This window comes from Lynx canadensis, chromosome D2, assembly GCF_007474595.2.
Source record: "Lynx canadensis isolate LIC74 chromosome D2, mLynCan4.pri.v2, whole genome shotgun sequence".
Lineage (NCBI taxonomy): Eukaryota > Metazoa > Chordata > Mammalia > Carnivora > Felidae > Lynx > Lynx canadensis.
Genome location: NC_044313.2, coordinates 36,277,240 through 36,295,991, shown reverse-complemented (window position 1 = coordinate 36,295,991; position 18,752 = coordinate 36,277,240). Strand labels below are relative to the sequence as shown.

At 41.8% G+C, this 18,752-nt stretch overlaps 1 protein-coding gene across 3 annotated transcripts in view; it reads right to left on the bottom strand.

Moving 5' to 3' along the window:
• Positions 1 to 7,337, bottom strand: part of HTR7 (5-hydroxytryptamine receptor 7) — an 89,181-nt gene extending 81,844 nt beyond the window's left edge. For all 3 annotated transcript variants that reach the window (XM_030334905.1, XM_030334906.1, XM_030334904.1), the window contains exon 1: positions 6,707 to 7,337. In XM_030334905.1, coding sequence (XP_030190765.1) covers positions 6,707 to 7,251 — 545 coding nt within the window. In that variant the 5' untranslated portion in view covers positions 7,252 to 7,337. The remainder of the gene's footprint in view (positions 1 to 6,706) is intronic.
• Between the last annotated feature and the right edge of the window lie 11,415 nt (positions 7,338 to 18,752).

Here is an 18,752-nt window from a genome sequence, read left to right as displayed (position 1 = left end):
GTGAGTCAAAATCCTGCAGGCACTCTTTCCCTTGAGACATTTGCCAAAACTAGGTGAGGGAAAGGGGCTGAGGATCCAGGCAAAAAACTTCAGCAGAGCTGCTTGTGAAGAGGCAACAATGTCAGAAGACATATTGGTAATCTCTTGAGGTCAGAAAGACAAAATTAAAGACCTCAGAGGCCAACATCCCAGTAATAAGGAAGGGGCAGAAAACTAAGCCCAACACTTGGCTGGTATTCCCCTCAAGACATTGGTTGCATTCTGAAGTTGTATAGGGCAGGAGGCTAAGAAGCCAAGGAAGAAGGCTTTCCTTTTCCCAAAAGGCTTTCAGTGGGAGTTTTAGCAATCTACAGTGCTGAGAAGAGAATAGAGTACCGAACAAGCCAGGGGGAGAAGTCACTGGGAACACCCCCTGCTCTCAGCTGAAATCCCAAGAAGGCTACATCCCAGAAAGAGGCATCAGCCAGTAGCAGACAGAACTCTATCAACACTAAAACACAGTCTATAGTAACACAAACCCTAATTGGATTACAATAATCATTCCACCAATATGCCTGCCTACCAGCTATTTTCTCTGGAGGAAAATAACATCATCTACAGCATCTATAATTCTTCATAAAAAATGTTGAGTGTATAATCAAATGTACTGGCATGCCAAGACATAGACCCAAAATCCAGAGTTAAAAAACTGAAACAGATCACACACAAAGCAACCACAAGTGATTCAGATACTGGAATTAGTACAAAAAGAGCCTATGTATACTCAAGAATGTAATAACAAGAAGGAGAAATTACATGAAAAGGCAGAGAACTCAAATCAACAAAAAAGATCAAATACAGAAAAAAAAAAGAATCAAATGAAATTTCTAGGAGTGTGAAATTAATAACTGAATAAATAATGCTGACCAACAGATTAGACATACCAGAAGAGATGATTAATAAATTGGAAGGCAGGTCAAAACTTTTGTAAAAATGAAGCACAGAGGAAAATGAAAAATGGAAAATAGAGTGTAAGAGACATGTGTGATAAGACTAAAAGTTCCAAATTATGTAAATTTGAGACATAGAAGAAGAGAGAAAGAATGAGACAGTAAAATTATTTAAAAAGATAATATCCAAATGATTGGAGATATCAATGCAGAAGTACAAAAATTACTAAGAACCTCACCCAGGGCTGACAGCAAATAAACAGCAAAAATTAATCAATAATGCCAGACCTGGGAACAGCATAGAAAAACTAATAAAAACTAAAGACAAAGAGAAAATCCTAAAACAGCCAGAAGAAAAAAAGACACATCATCTTCAAAGGAATAATAATAATGTTGGTTAATGGCTGATTTTTCAACAGAAATGATGGAAGCCTAAAGACAATGGAATGATGTTTTAAAGTGCTAAAAAAAAACCCTCAAATATAGAATTACATACTCGGAGAAAATGTCATTCAAAAATGATGGCAAAATTAAAACATTTTCAAATAAGTAAAATCTGAGAGGACTTATTACCAGCAAACCGTCATTTAAAAAAATGCAAATGAGGGGTGCCTGGATGGCTCAGTCGGTTGGGCGACTGACTTCAGCTCAGGTCATGATCTCTCAGCTCCTGAGTTCGAGCCCCACGTTGGGTTCTGTGCTGACAGCTGGGAGCCTGGATCCTATTTCAGATTCTGTGTCTCCCTCTCTCTCTGCCCCTCCTCCGCTCCCATTCTGTCTCTGTCTCTCTCAAAAATAAACAAACATTAAAAAATTAATTAATTAATTAATTTAAAAAATTCTAATGAAAGTGTAACTGGGCAGAAGAAAATGATCCCAGATAAAAACAGGGTAATGTAGAGCAATGCAAAGCTGAACATGTGGGTAAATAAGAGTGGCTATTAACTGTTTAAAATAACAAAAATAATAGATTAGATCTTTTAAATATGTAGATTAAAATGCATGACGACAATAACACAAAAGATGTAAGGGGATAAATAAAATACAATAAGGTACATTACAGCATAATATTTATCCAAAAGAAATGTAAACATGTCCACAAAATGGCATGCGTATAAATAAATGTTTATAGTGGCACTATTAGTAATAACCAGAAACTAGAAACAATTCAAATGTCTATCTACAGGTGAATTGATAAGCAAGATAACTGGAATACTACTCACCAAATAAATAAAATACTGACAGACTAAAATCTATGGATGAATCACACATATACTGAGCAAAAGAAGCCAGAATTAAGAGTATATTCTCTATATAGGGGCTCCTGGGTGGCTCAGTCGGTTAAGCATCTGACTTTAACTCAGGTCATGATCCCTCGCAGTTCATGAGTTCGAGCACCACATCAGGCTCTGTGCTGACAGCTCAGAGCCTGGAGCCTGCTTCGGATTCTGTGTCTCCCTTTCTCTCTGCCCCTCCCCTGCTTGCCCTCTGTCTCTGTCTCTATCTCTCAAAAATAAATAAACATTAAAAAAACTTTTTTTAAGAGTACATACTCTACTATTCCCTTTATATGAGGTTCTAACCAAGTAAAACTCATTCATGATGCCAAAAAGTCAGGACAACAGTCATCCTCGGGAGCAGCAGAACCTGGAAAGGGGCAGAAGGTTGTAATATTCAATTTCTTGATCTAATGGCAGACGACACTAAGGTGTTCACTTTGTAGAAACTCAGCACGCTCGACGCTTAGGCTTATTCATTTCCCATATGTATTTCCAAAAGACATTTAAAAATGTATTTCGGACATACGGAAAGTTATACAAAGAAAAACAAGACTGTATCAACCATTAGAATTAGAAACAAAACATTACCAGTATAGTTCCGTGAGCTAGTCCCTCATGACACCTCCATCCACCCCACCAGAGATAACCACTCTCATGAATTTGGTGTTCTCCATTCCTCTGCACTATTTTTTCCTTTACTCCTTAGATAAGCTCACCTAAACAACATATAGAACTGTTTTGCATGTTTTTGAACTATATATAAAATATAATGTGATTTCTATTTTTAAAAAATCATTGTAGGGGTGCCTGGGCGGCTCAGTCAGTTAAGCATCCGACTTCAGCTCAGGTCACGATCTCGCGGTCCGTGAGTTTGAGCCCCGCGTCGGGCTCTGGGCTGATGGCTCGGAGCCTGGAGCCGGCTTCCGATTCTGTGTCTCCCTCTCTCTCTGCCCCTCCCTCGTTCACGCTCTGTCTCTCTCTGTCTCAAAAATAAATAAAAAACGTTAAAAACAATTTAAATAAAAGATCATTCTAATAGGGGTACAAGGGAACTTTCTGAAATTATAAAAATATTCTACATCCTGGCTGGAGTGTTGGCTACATGGGTACAGACATTTGTCAAAACTCATCAGACTATGCATTTATTATCTTTGCATTTCACTATATGTAAATGTTATCTCACTTAGAATCAATTTTTTTTAAAACAATTTTTTTTATAAAGAGATCATTCTAGCTTCTTTATGGGCAATGGATGCAGGGTGGACAGAAGTGAAGCTAGGAAGGCGAGTTAAAATATTCCAGTAGACCTGATAAGTGTCAAACTTACCTACCTGAGGAGGAAGGAAACAAAGACAGGTTGTGGGCACAGTTCTTTGAGCAGCTTAACTCCAGTTACTGGAGGGAGAAGTGAGGCCAAAAGAAAATAGAAGATCAAGCTTGGCCCATTGAGAGAAAACACTGAAGACAAGAGAGGAGGGATCAAGGAAGGAACAAAATCCTTGGGGTAAAAGGAGATGGGAAGATGTGAGGTGTAGGTGGTTTGGCCTTGGCCGGGACACAATATCATCTCATTTTTTAACTGGACCGAAATAAAAACAGGTACAGATATAACGTGAAAGACTGTTTGGTAGTGGAAGGATTACAGCGTTCCCATCCAATGACTGTTACTTTTTCAATGATCATGAATCATTCATTATCTGAAGAGGATGGGGAAGGGAATGCGGCCACCTAAGAAGAATGGCATGAAATTGCATTGGAAAAGGCTAGAAAAGCATCCAGGTGAGGTGGGGTGTGGCTAAGAAAAATCAAAGGCTCCATTTTGGATAAGTGAAATGCTCAATAGATAGCCAAACTCTTGTAATACAGTAAGAGCTCAAAAGCAAGATTATTATTCATCTTTAATTATGCTGCACAAAGCACACTGTAACCTAACCTTGAACTCAAGATGGAATGAATAAATGAAGACTAAAATTTTTCATATTTTCTTAGCACATTTTTGTATCATTGGTCATATTCTACAATGGAACTGAAGAAAACAACCTCTTTAGAAAGAATTCACCTTAGGGGCACCTGTGTGGCTCAGTTGGTTAAGCATCCAACACTTTACTTGGGCTCGGGTCATGATCTCACTGTTGTGGGATCGAGCCCCAAGCCAGGCTCTGTGCTGATAGCGTGGAGCCTGCTTAGGATTCTCTCTCTCTCTCTCTCTCTCTCTCTCTCTCTCTCTCTCCTTCTCTCTCTGTCCCTCCTCCACCCCTGCACTAGCTCTCTGTCTCTCTCAAAATAAATAAACTTTACAAAACAAAAAAAGAAATAATTCACCTTAGACATCAAACACATTTTCTTTTTTCTCATTTTTTTAATTTATTTTTTATTTCTTTTTTTTTTATTTTTTCTCATTTTTATTTCTGTGTGTTCTTGGAAGAAAAGCAATCTGTGTCTTCTTCCAGTGTTAAGTTTTTCATTTACCTAAAAAAATGATACGTTCCTCCTCTAAAATAATTTTTAAGCAGAATTCACCAATGGGACACTTCTTAATAGGAGGAAATAAGGAGACAGAATCTATATCCCTATGTAGTATCACAATTTGTGACAATTGTAAGGATATACGTGACAAAGAAATTAGAAGCTCTTGCCAAGAAGGATTAACCTCTCTGTATCTGAGACATGCCTGCTGCTTGCTGGTAAGTCACATGTGCACACTGAGTGAAGAAAGCCTTTGGCTCATATATAGGAACCTCAGGGTCGTCCCAAGCCAAACCTGAACGTGCCCAGCAGAACAGAAGCACTGGCTGTGTTAGGACACGAGTTAGTATCAATTATGAAATGAAAAAATTATAAATGTACTTCTTGCACCATAAATTAATATTTGTTGCATTACACTAAATTCCATTTAAAAGGACTGCATTCATGCAAGAAGCTCAGACAGGCTTAGAGGTCCAATTTTTATGCTTACAATTCATGTATATACTTACTATGTATATTGAGTGCACTCTCCTAGTTCCTGTTGCCACAGCCAGACTGTGAGTGCATATGTTTTTGTCATTCTTAACTACAGTAATTCAGAACTTCAGCTGTCAAGTTTAGAGCTAATATTCTTATATATGCTGTTCACGCACTACTCTAAAAACTAATTCCTTGTTTGCTGTCGGAGGCTCCTACCTAGCATGATATAGAAAATGGCAGGATCAATTTTTTAAAAATAACCTAGATCTTTAAACGCAGATACAATATATTTTTTTTTCTTGAAAACACCCCTTTCCTATCGTCCCCTTTCTTCAGTAATTCTAAACCCTGGCCAAGCAGTAAAATAGGAGAACATGTTAAACATCAACAAACCACAAATAGCAGTGTTTACAGGGAGGAAAAGGAAGAAAATCTCAGTTTCGTGCTACACCATCCTTTGAGGCACTGTCATTTTAAATGTGGAGCCACCAATTATTTCTTCTGTGCTGAAAGGTTTACACATTTAAAGGTTCTGTAGGTCCACAAAGAAAATAAGCAATCATTTCTCTGTATCATTAAACACAACAGGATGCCAGTCCTGTGCTAGTTTTAAAACATCAGAATTATGTGGGTGAATATTAAGGTTTAATATTTCAGTTTCAAGAGAAACACAGTGTTATTGTGTGGCCAAAGAGCACTGGGACCATACTTCAAGCTGTCAGTTGCACTGTATTTCTAGGACCAAAGATGCTCCACTGCAGAATTCTGTAATCCTAGAGTCTGAAGAAACCCTGGGGTCTCCTAGCCCGATCCCACACCCAGGACAGGAATTTTTCCCCCAGCATCTCTGACAGATGGTCAGCCTCTGTTTCAATTACTCCACTGGGGAGTTCTCAAGAGAAGATTCCCAAGAGATATGATGAAGGGCTAGAACCAACCATTCAGATACGGAGTTAGGCTCCAGTCAGCACGCCTGCAGGATACAGACAGCGATGCCAAACACTAAAATCAGACTTCCAAAAGCATGAGATTCAGAATCAGCGATCATAGGAGTGCAACGTTCCGACATGTAGAACCCCCAATTCTGGAACCATCCTCAGTTCCTTCACTGGCCCTGGGGAGCAGCTCCCAAAATCAGGAAACAAGGAGGCTTTTCAACGACTGATTTCTTAAAGTAAGAAATGACACTTTCAGGCTCACAGCAAGGGTTTGTCAAGTTCAGAGAGGATCGAATCCCTTCCGTCTGAAAACCAAGCCAAGGGACCCCCTGGTGGAACTGCTAATGCTTAAAATACTTTAACTTTGGTCTTAAAATCCTCACTACAGTAAACTAGAACATTTTGGACTCTTCTTTTAAAGGTGTATATAGGCTATGCTGTAACTGAAGTTGCTCGGTTGGTGTGTGGGGGTTGATATTTTAGGCGCAGCCCTTTATCCCTCCGAGGGGTCTGGCTTATCCTCCTAAGAAAGGCAAGCGCCGGGGGAAGGGGGGCAGCAGCCCGCACACCCCCAGGCGGACCCCGGGACCGGGCGGCCCGGCCCTTACCTTACCTGTCGATGCTGATCACGCACAGGGTCATGATCGAGGCCGTGCAGCACATGACGTCCATGGCGATGAAGACGTTGCAGAAGAAGTGGCCAAAGATCCACTTGCCCCCGATGAGGTCGGTGACGCTGACGAAGGGCATGACCGCCACGGCCACCGAGAGGTCGGCCAGCGCCAGGGACACGATCAGGTAGTTGGAGGGCTGGCGGAGCTTCTTGACGAAGCACACCGAGATCACCACCAGGCAGTTGCCGGCGATCGTCAGCAGCGTGATGAGCGTCAGGATGGAACCGATCACAACTTTCTCGGCTCTGCCGTAGTTGATCTGCTCCCAGCAGCCGGAGGCATTGTCCGGCGGCGCGTCCCAGGTGGGCACCGGGCTGGCGGTCACCTCTGGGACCCCGCGCAGCAGGTGAGGCGCCCAGGAGCCCGCGACCGGGCCGGCGCCGTCGGGGCTCAGGTCCGGCAGCCCGCGCCCCACCTCCGGCAGGAGCAAAGAGCGGAGGTGCCCGTAGAGGTCCGGGCGGCCGCTGCTGTTAACGTCCATCATCGTGCCGCTGTGCGCTGCTGCCCATGGAGCCGGCGCCCCCGCCACGCGCTCCGGCCACCGGCCCGGGGGCTTCACCTCGCCGGTTCCGCTCCGCCCGGCGCAGCCATGGGGCCGGCGCCGGCCGCTGGGGGGCGCCTCGGCTCGGCCTCGCGGCCCCGCACGTCCCGGGCCCCCAGCCGCTGCGGACCACGCGGGAGCGCGGCCGCGCCGAGTCTCCCTGCGGGAGGCGCCTCCGGCACCGACGGACGCCCGGGACGCGCGGCTCGCGGGCCGGTGGGCACGGCTCGGCTGGCCGCCCCGCAGCCCGCAGCAGCCGCGCGCCTCGGCCGAGCGCGCCCGGGAGGCAGCGGCAGAAGTTGCGGAGTGCGCCCCGCCCCTCGCGCCCGCCGCCGCCGCCGCCGCCGCCGCCGCCGCTCCCCTGCGGCAGCCGCGCCGCGTCCCCGCAGCCGCCGCCGCCGCCGCTGCCGCCGCTGCCCGCGCCCCTCGGGCTCCCGGGACGGGTTTCCCCGGCTGTGTCGGGCCGCCGCCTCTCCCGCGCCTCCCAGCTGGGCGGGGGGCGGTGCTCCACGCGCCTCCCGGGATCCCGAGCCGGTTCGCTCGCTCGCAGATCCTGCCGTGCGGCTGGAGGCGCAGACCCCCTCCGACAGACCCGAGCCTCCTCACTGTATGAACGACACTCGGATGGGGGAGGACTCGGGGGCCAGAGGACGTTCGGACTCATTGCGAAATGAAGAACCTGGAGAGGATTTTTTTTTCTTAATTAAAAAACCTTTTTTTCGAGCACTACACCAAGCAACAAATAGATACTTCCGTTTCCTATTTTGACCACTTATGGGAAAAAGCGAAGATGGAAAAGGAGAAGCAGCCAAAAGGGTGGGGGGTGGGAGATCTGAAGAAAGAAAACAGGGGGAGGGTGAGATGCCTTCAGGTCTTGGTACCCGGGTGGAGCTGGGGGCTGGGGGCTGGGCTCTGGGGAAGGGACCTCCATGGGCTTCAACCCATTCTGACTAACCCCCCAGCGTCTAGAAGCAGGCCTCTCGAGCTCTGAAAATAATCCCTGGCTGCTTTTATATTCAGACTTCAAAGCCTAATATATTGAAATGAGGGTTAATTTATCCCATGGTATTCTGGAAATGTTGCACATAAGCGAAGAAATGACCGGTTACAATGCCCTGCAGAAGAATCTTGGAGGTGTATGTTGACTTAATGCCTATTGCCTAAAATCCCCTTGGTATTCAAACCCTGTAAGTGTCCGATTTCTATCATTTGTGAGACTTACTCCACTCCATTTTGTTTAAAGGTTTTATTGGAAGCAAGCAGTGATTCCTTTAGTTTAAGACTCTGGAAACAATCCAATCTGTTTTCTTTTCTAGTTAGGCCCTAGCAGATTATAAATAGGAAGAAAAGGAACAGAAACCCCAAAATGTATTGATCTGAGAGCTAATACTCTCCTTCTTCAAGGTGGGTAGTAACCCTATTTTTCCAGATAAAGAAATACAGTTGCCTTCAGCTGGTAATAGGCTTCAAACCTAGGTTTACCTGATTACTATGTCCAATTTCTTCTCTCTACCCATTCAAAAACAGATTTTTTTTTTTTAAGTAAAAAAAAAAAAAAAAAAAAAAATCCCTAAATGGTGGGCCAGTGTTCACCATGAAAAGGTCAGGGGCTCTCCTCTGCATGAGATAAGCAGGTCAATACCTTAAGTCAGAGGAAGAGTGGAAGAGACTACATCTAGGCTACAAAGCAATACCATTTAATGGTTAAGGAAATGGATGAGGAAATTTCTTCAGTCTTATGTGAGTATTAAACATAATTTCAGACAAAAGGAAACTAGTTTGCAGCCGGAAGCCATCAAAGACACCATTTGTTTATCCTTCAAGACAGAGAGGGAAAGAGAGGTTGGGAGAAGTTTAATGACTTGTCCAAGATCACACATGACTACATTGAAATGGTTTAATTTTTTGGTTTTCAGTTTAGAATTGTGTCAAGGGCGTCTTAAACATTTCTTTAAGGTGGTAATTTCACAAGCTACTTCTGACTTTCCTCATTTTGATTTTTTAACTCACTTTAACTTTTTTTTGACTTTCCTCGTATTTTTTTTTCCCTGAGTAATCAGAGCAACTTACATTCTGTCTTGGCTCTTTTAAGTAATGTTCCACGTTACATAATTATACAAAGAATTTGTATAGTTTTATTATTTAAATCTATAGTCAATATAATTTGCCACCCACATTCCTGCCAGCTCTTACCCAGCCCGCTTACAATCCATAGCAGCTTCTGATGTTTTTTACGTTTGTTTTTTAAGTGTAGGACATATAAATGCACCAAATACTCAGTAAAATACTACTTTCAAATTTACTTCTTCTTCCATTTTCCATATAGCATCAGGTCCAAACTCCCCTTTTTATAGAGCAGTCACCTCTATTACATTATCCTCGGTGATGGCTGAGTGTATTTTCTTAGAGTGGCTAAGTTTTTAATTTATAAGCTGTCACAATGCGTAAACATAGTTATTGAAAATCTCAGCTTCTGCAGCATTACCTTGCTTATGTTGAGTTTAAATTTCATCCATCACTATTCCAAAATCCTGACAGAACTATCTGGAATTCCTTGTTTCCCTCTAACCTTGACTAACAAATCATCCTCTCTTCATAAAAATGCTAAAAATCTCACGTATACGTTTCCATAATCTCCTCATAAAGAAAAGCTAAAGATACAGCTTCACAAAATATTCATAAAATACCTAAGCATTCACCTAAAAAAGGGTTTTGCCCCTTGTTTCCTCACGTTTTAAAATCCATCTCAAGGTGTTGCTTCCCTCCCCCTCCCCCTGCCTACCCACTCTTTGGCAGTTATACTGAAGACACTAAGAAAAGCGTTGGCATTTAAATCAAATCATGTCTTTAGTCTTCATCCGTTTTATTTCTCTCATTTAAAAAATAATTCTGCTGCTTTAAAAAGTACCAAACCTTGTCTAGACTCTCATTTCCTATAACAGCAGTCTCATAAAATTGTCAATGAGGGCACTTGAGACTATAGCTTTCTGATGCTTCCAACTGGTAATCTCCTTCTTTCAGAACCGCTCAAGGGTAGCAGAGAAGAGCAGCTGAGTCCTACAACAGGCATTACCATCTTTTTATAAGCTCTTCTTCCCTCTAGGTACACATCTAGCTCATCTACATGCACATGCTTACTCATATCTACACAGATGCACACGTACCCAACCATAGGACATAAGCTTGGGAGAGTCTTTTGCCCTAAAACCAGCATACTCTGACAATGTAGATTCACTTTAAGAAACTCAAGTAAAATAAACCTTTCTATGCCACAGGACCCATTGGCAACTCACTAATCGATTAAGCGTATTAACGTCATGCTGACTGGAGTTCCAGTAACGTCCAATGCCCGACACAGCTGACTTCCTACAGCTACTCTTTTACTTCCCCAAAGTTTTTCAGCTACTCACTCTTACACCCCATGGCCTCACTCAACTAAATGATTTGCCTGGGTGTCCCTTGATCCCAGAATTGGATGAGAAAAGACTAGGAAAACCAGAATGCTTGGGCAAATGTAGTGCTAAGATTAGTACATATAAATATCCAAATAATACCCTGTGGCTACCAGCTGGTCTGTTGAGCAGTAGCACAGAGAGAAAAGACAGAACACACATCCTCACTCAAGGACTCAAGTCTGTCAACAGACATCGGGGAGGCTCAGTTGGGATAAAAGCAGCTAGTTTAGGACCAGAAATTCCCCTTTCTCTGTGACAACCCCCTTTACCGTAGCTAGTGTCATCCTTTCTAGACTCTTGAAGCATTTTTTTTCCTATTTTTATTACAGCACCTACCTTTGCAGTATGCTTTATATTTACATGACTATCTTCCCATTAGACTGCGAACTCCCCAAGGCAAGGGTATTTTATTTCTGCCACATGCTAGGTGTTCAATAAACATTTGTCAAATAAACTGAGGGTAGAATAATGCCTATAGCCAAGTCATTCATGGTTTAAAATAATTCCTCAGCTTAAAAGTGAATTGTGGGTTTTGTTTTATTTTAGATACATGCATCCTTCAATGATGCCACCTTTGTATTATCCCTTAATGCTGAATACTAAAATGAACTTTATTTCTTTGGTTCCTTCCATTTAGAAATTTTTCATTCTCTTCACAAAATAAATGTAACTTTAAAAAATTGTCATCAAAAAAAAAGATAAATAGAAAATCAAAGAACAGACAGATCCAAGAACACTTGTTTATTTTTAAATTGCTCAATTTTTTCATACTAGGACCATTTTGAAATATAAGCGGTACATGCCCACCCCCTAGTGGGAAATCTGTTCCTCAATACAAATTTCACAAAGAGAAAACCTCCATGGAAAGCTCCTGTCAGGGAACAAATTCAACAATGTTGTCTTTCATGGGCTGAACCTGAAGGACTAACTAAAAGAAAAATGGGAGCGCCTGGGTGGCTCAATCAGTTTAGCGTCCACTCTTGATTTTGGCTCGGGTCATGATCTCGCAGTTGGTGAGATCGAGCCCCTCGTCAGGCTCTGTGCTGACAGCATGGAAACTGCTTGGGATTCTCTCTCCCTCTCTCTACCCATCCCCAGCTCGTGCACACACACACACACACACTCTCTCTCTCTCAAAATAAATATTGAAAAATATACAAAAGAAGAAAAATGAAGTTCTTTAATCTAAAGAAGTTTAAAGAAAAACCCATAAAAGCATCATTCACTCTGGTTGAGTCAACATTTATTAAGTGTCTAATACTCCAAGTTGTAGTACTATATGAAAAGCCTCATAATATAGGTCTGAAATGAAGATGTGGGAGTCCATAGGAAATAGGCATGGATCTGACTGGGAAAACCAAAGAATTCACAGAGACAACATTGCAGTTCAAGTACAAATTTCATCAGTAGACTGGAGGAAAGGGGACAAGGTTCCACAAATATGTGGGACACTTTTCTAATAATTATGTTTAGATTCTAATATATTTAAATTTAGAATTAAGATAACTAACTGAATATCATCAGCACTTCTAATGTACATGTAATATTTTTAATTTTACTTAAAATTTAGCCTTTAACTTATTTCTTTTTGTTTATTTAACACATATTAGATATTATATATAGGACTTATTTAACTTATTTAACACATATTAGATATTATATATAGGATGATAATATACATATATGTATGTATATAAGGGTATGTGTGGTAATATATGTAATATGTATATAAGTGAGTAACTATAAATGTAACTGCTATAAATGCAGAGTGATAGGGCCACCTGGGTGGCTCAGTCAGTTAAGCACCCGACTTTGGCTCAGGTCATGAACTCGTGGTTGGTGGGTTCAAGCCCCGCGTCGGGCTCTGTGCTGACAGATCAGAGCCTGGAGCCTGCTTCAGATTCTGTGTCTCCCTCTCTCTCTCTGCCTCTCCCCTACTCGCACTCTGCCTCTCTCTCTCTCTCTCTTGCTCTCTCAAAAGTAAGTAAACATTAAAAAAAAATAAGTGTGGAGTGATACAGGTGTACTGCATTGTCAACCCAAATAACAAAAGAAGTGTTACTGCAATGACATGATTTTTTGAAATTAGTAACAGCTCTTATAGTTCTCTTGCAGTTCCAACAACTCCTAATTCCAAGCAAAGTAAAGTACAGTCTTCCCTCTGTTTACTCAATAGTTACATTCCTGGAATCTTCTGTGCATATAAAAATTGTGAAAAAAAAATTGCTGTGCATTTATATATAAAACCTATTTAGATTCTAGATGGAAAAAAAATGCTAAACAAGCTTTACCCATGCCAGGCGAGGAACAAGTGTTCACAGTACGAGACTTTCTCATACACTGCAGGGTAGTTAGCATCCCTGGACCCTTCCTGCTAAAGCTAGTATCAGCCATCCCATTTCTCAATTATTGTGACAATAATAAGCCTAAAAAAAACACACACAAATTTTCAAGTGACCCCAGGTTTGGCTAGGAGATGGAAGAGAGGACATCAACCCTTGTGGAACACTGATTTCAAGAAGGGCTCATGAAACATTTTCTGTAAAATATCACATATGTATTTTAAGTTTTCTAGGCCAAGATGCCAGATTGAGGCTGTAATATGGGTCCTTAAATAGCAAAACTTCCTTGTGTAATTTTCATTCCTACTAATGATATTAATTGAAAAGGACAAGTTAAGTGGTATTATCATAAAGTTTAAATGTTTGCATCAGAGTACTTTTTTTGGATCATAGTCTCGATGCTACAGTATGAGGTTAGCCCATAATTTTCATACCAGGAAACCAGTTTCTATGCAGAAAATGACCTAGATTATTCCCAGCCAGATGAGTTTACCAAAAGCACAATTTTGCTAGACGTGAAAAAATCAGTTTACATGCTTTTTTATTATTTTTTAAAAATTATTTATTTCTTTATTTTGAGAGGGGGAGGAGAGAGAGAAAAGGAGAGAGAGAATCCCAAGCAGGCTCCATGCTAACAGCATGGAGCCTGATGCGGGGCTCGAGCTCACGAACCATGAGAACATGACCTGAGCCAAAATCAAGAGTCAGATGCTTAACCCACTGAGTCACCCAGGTGCCCCTATATGCTTTTTTAAAAAGGAGAATGGTGGGAGCAGGGAATCAGAATATTTAAAGGAGATAGAACTAAATCTGGTCCAGTCTTCACTGATGAGCCAGGAGAGATTTTCCTTGATAACATTAATAAGTAGATGTCTTTCTGCAATTCAAGATTTTCTCAGTGTCCACTACATCCATTTACAGCTATTTGGAGCACGAACTATGTGTGGGCCATGGTTAACTACCATAGCCATTATTTGTACAGTATTTAAGTTTAGAGCTCAAAATGGTTTCTAGTCAATGGTACAATAAATTGGCTAAAATTCTATGTCTTGAGAAAATCTTGTGACATTGTGCTTATGTTTCATAACTCTGATGTTAAAAATGACCCCTGCAGGAATCCCATCTGTAGTCATGGTTACCAATTCTGACAAATCTACTTAAAAATTCTCAAAATTCTTCTCCAAACATAAAAATAAGCCACTTCCTAATGATGTGCCTTTTTTGGGACACCATTTCCAGAAGATATTTAGTCATATCGAAATTTTCAACAACACAAATAGCCTTTATATATCTACTTGATTATCAACTGCAATAGAAAATGCCCCAAATAACTTGATTTAAAATTTTTTTTAATGTTTATTTATTTTTGAGGACAGAGAGAACAAGCAGGGGAGGGGCAGAGAGAGAGGGAGACACAATCCAAAGCAGGCTCCAGGCTCTGAACTGTCAGCACAGAGCTCGATGCAGGGCTTGAACTCAAGAACCGTGAGATCATGACCTGAGCCGACGTTGGACACTTAACTGACTGAGCCAACCAGGCACCCCCCAAATAACTTGATTTTTAAATGTAATTTATCCTGCAAGTTCCAAGCTGTATTTCCAACATACTGAGCAATAGAATTTATAGTTATTATGTTTGCAAATGCTAATTTCTGTTCAGGACCTGTTCTTTTGTTTTCAATAAATATTCTTTGTAAACTTGCCTTTGGTTAAAAAGTTGTTGCCAGGGAAATTTTTGTTTTCACTTAATATGCAACAATTTCAAGGCAGCATCACTGTGATGATTAATTTTATCTGTCAATTTGACTGGGCCACAGGATATGTGGGCAAACATTATTATGGGTATGTATGAAGGTTTTTTTTTTTCCTGAATGAGATTAGCATTTGAATCAGATGGCTGAGTAAAGCAGAATTAACCTTCCTAACATAGAGAGGCTTCATCCTCTATTGGAGGCCTGAATAGAAAGTTCTGATCCTTCTTCATATAAGGGAGGATTCCTCCTGCCTGACTGCCTTCAAGCTGGGACAATGTTTTTGTTTGTTTGTTTGTTTGTTTGTTTTCTGTCATTGGACTCAAGCTAAAATATCAGTTCTTTTTTGGCCTTGAGCTTGCCAGCCTTCAGACTGAACTACATCATCAGCTCTCCTGGGTCTCCAGCTTGCCACCTGCCAATGTGGGGACTTGTCAGCCTCCATAATCCCATGAGCCAATTCCTCATGTGATACGTGCATACACACACTTTTTTGGTTCTGTTTCTTTAGAGAACCTTGACTAATACAATCACTTATTTTACTTGTATTAAAAAACCAATCCTGTTGAAATTTCAAGTCCTTTTTCCATTCATTAAGTTTATCATTACACATCTTTTCCAAATACCAGTTCTTCCTTCACTTTCTTTCCTAATGTCTTCTTAAGTTGTATTTTTTTTGGTCACAGGTATACACTGCATCTTAAAGACATAAGAATATTCTTTATTTTCACAATGCTAATTTTTATAATATACCAGCCTTCTCCATCTTGTTTTCATTTCCAAACTCTTGACAGAAGTATAGATATAAAAAAAATTTTTTTCTCTTTCATTTCACTTGCACATTAAAATAAACAAATAAAAAACTAACTAACATTGCAAACAGAGATAGACTACCCCAGCTCAGAAGATGGACCAATTCTGAAGATATCAGGTCAGTAATGGGATTTTCTATGGGAAGACAAGAAGATGAGAGGGAATTATTGATACAGCCTTCCGGGATTGGTGATGTCTTATGGAGTCCCATTAGACTTCTAGGTTTAGCAATTACCTCCTCTAGTATGCCTTATCAAAATTTCTGTGAAAAGTTGGGCAGATCGCTCACTGCACAGACTTACTAGCCATGTGGTGAATGGGGGCAAATACAAGTCTACCTAAAGGAAGGACTGCATAGGAGCTCCTGTAAGTGCTCCATCATTGGGAACAAGAAAGGGGGTTCTTTGGGGGTTGCTGGTGTATCATACCAGTGCACTAGATGCACAGTTCAGTGAATTTCTGGCCATGTATTTAGATAACCGCATACATCCGACAGCTATGGCTGTAATGACGTGGGTATGAAGGAGAACAAGAGCTCATGGGTTCATTGATTAAATCTGCAAATTTTGACTGAGCACCGCCTACTTTGTGCCAGTTCTGGATATACCCCAGACCTCTGCATCTTGTTACTTCTCAATTCCATGTATCAAAATCTAAATCAAGCATTCCCTTCTCCAGGAAACCGTCCTTTATCTCTTCCAAATCCCCCAAACTCCCCCTCACCCTGCCAGATGCTCCTGATACACCTGTACAAATCATGTTATAGTACTGCTTTCTTCCCCTGCTGCCAACCTCAGCCATAAGCTGTCAGAGGACAGGGGCCCAGTGGAGTGTTTCTTGGCGCACCCAGGAAAGAGGAACAAATGAAAAGAGAGAGTCAAAGGCTAGTGAACACACACTGACTTTTAGGGACCAGCTTGAGAAAGACAGGTCTTTGGAGAGACTGAGAAGAGCTCAAAAGTTGCTTTGGATGTCAAAAGCCATCCCCTCTTTTTAAACTCCCCAAAGAAAAGGAAATGACTTAAAAGCCATCCATCTCCAGATATAATAGGAATAACAATATCTCCCTCATTGGCTGGTTATGAGTATTAATCAGATAATGGATACAAAGTAGAAGTGGATAAAATTGGATAAGTCAGATAATGGACACAGAGTACATAAATTATGCAGTACTATTATTTTCCAGGCAGAAATTTTCAGGGTCTTCTTCAGATTCCAGATCCTGCTGCCTCAGCTTCCCCTGCAGGCCAACGTCCGACCCTTCTTCCCTATTCTTCTCCCCTATCTTTGCCTCTTCCCACTCCTCCAGCTCCTCTTCCACCTCCTTCCTCCCCTTCCCTCTCACTCCCTACTTCCTCTTTCCTCTCCCCTCTGACCCACCTTTCTCTTCTTCCTTTCCCTTCTCTTCTCTCACTCCCTCCTTCCCACCATCCAACTCTCCCCACTGCTTGCTCTGCCCAGCTGACTGTATGCGAGGTGAAAACTGAACCAAACTGCCCATATCTACATGTAGTTCTATCTATCACTATTACCTGAGCCATAGATTTCTCAGATGTAAAGTGCAGATGTTGCTAAAACAAAACAAAACAAAACAAAACAAAACAAAACACCAGTACTTAATTCACAGTTGCTTTGAAAATTGAACACCTAGGCCCAGGATGAAGGTGAAAAAGTCTAAATGGTACAGTTCACAATAAGAACACCATGAGTTTCAAAGAAGCCCTCTTTAGCCTAATGCTGGCATCAAAGAATCTTATTTCTAACCAATCTAGATTTTGTGGTCATAGGTGAAGATGCCTGTATGATCTTGCAAAATTAACACTAGATTTTTTGATGAAAAACAGTTTGTATGACCTTGTTCTAGTTGCAGAAGTAAAAAATTCTTCTGTTCTGAGGAAATATTAAGTATGAGAAAAAGCAAAATATTTCTTCTTTATAAAATTTAAACAAAAGGAGAATTGCGTGCTACTACACGGAACAGATCCCTCTTAAAATTCCCTTCTGAAATCAGGAAAGAAATCATGTAAAAGAGGACTAATCAAGGTGTGATCCATTGACTCTACCTTGTTTTAAGTACTGAAATTGAAAATGTTTAGAAACGTTTACAGCACTTTAGTATTGTCTGGATATCCAAGCCCCCAATCAGTGGTGTCTTCTTACTCAGTCGAGTGTAGGGCAATTCGGTTGTTGTCAAATTAGTTTTCTGAGGCAGGAGCTCGTCACCGGTAATTCACAAGGCACCACGACTGGTCCGCGAAGAATTAGGAGGTGGGGTAAGGTACCATAGGATGGGGTGGAAGTTAGACTGGCCCTTCCGCACGGTTTGAGAAGCACCGATGTAAACTATAGTTCCACAATTTTACGTTGTCGAATAATTATCAGTCTTCAAGAGTTCATTTATACGAGGTCCAAAAATGTGGAAACATCAAATGTGTGGGAATTACACCACCTTGTACACTTAGCAGATGGAAAACCGACCCATTTTGCACCTCCCCTGTCGAACGTGTCTGGCTAAACCACTACTGGAGCTCACCGCTCGTCCCAGAGAGAGCCCTGCCATCTCGTGGCTGCAGATGTCGACCGCAAGACTAAGCAGCGTGCTGGGCACCACGCGTTCTGATTGGCAAAATGACGCTTTCTCCGAGGTCTTGTGGTCAGTTCTCCCTCTTCTCGGCAAGTCCATTTTAAACAACGGAATGGACTTCAGGAGGAGGGAAAAGGGTTTCTCACGAGTGTTTCAAAAGCGCTTCTAGCTCTTGGCAAAAGGGTCTGGTTCGTGGCGGGCGCTCAATAAACGTTGTAAGCGTGCATTTCGAAAGAATCACTTTCTACAGTATTTTCTAGGAGGAATGGTGGGAGTTGTGAACCCCTCCAGAGGGAACCAAACATTTTCATTCAGAAGGAGGCAAAGGACTGGAGCGAGGTTGCTGATTCGGACGCACTAACTTTTGTTGGTACTTGAAGGCGAGGCAAGCGCCTTATAACCTTGAAGTGACTACTTACGAGGAGGGAGGGGCGGACTGTGCAAATCAACTACAATTCCCAGGATGCCAGAGGGGGCGGGCCCCGCGACTGCGCTAACG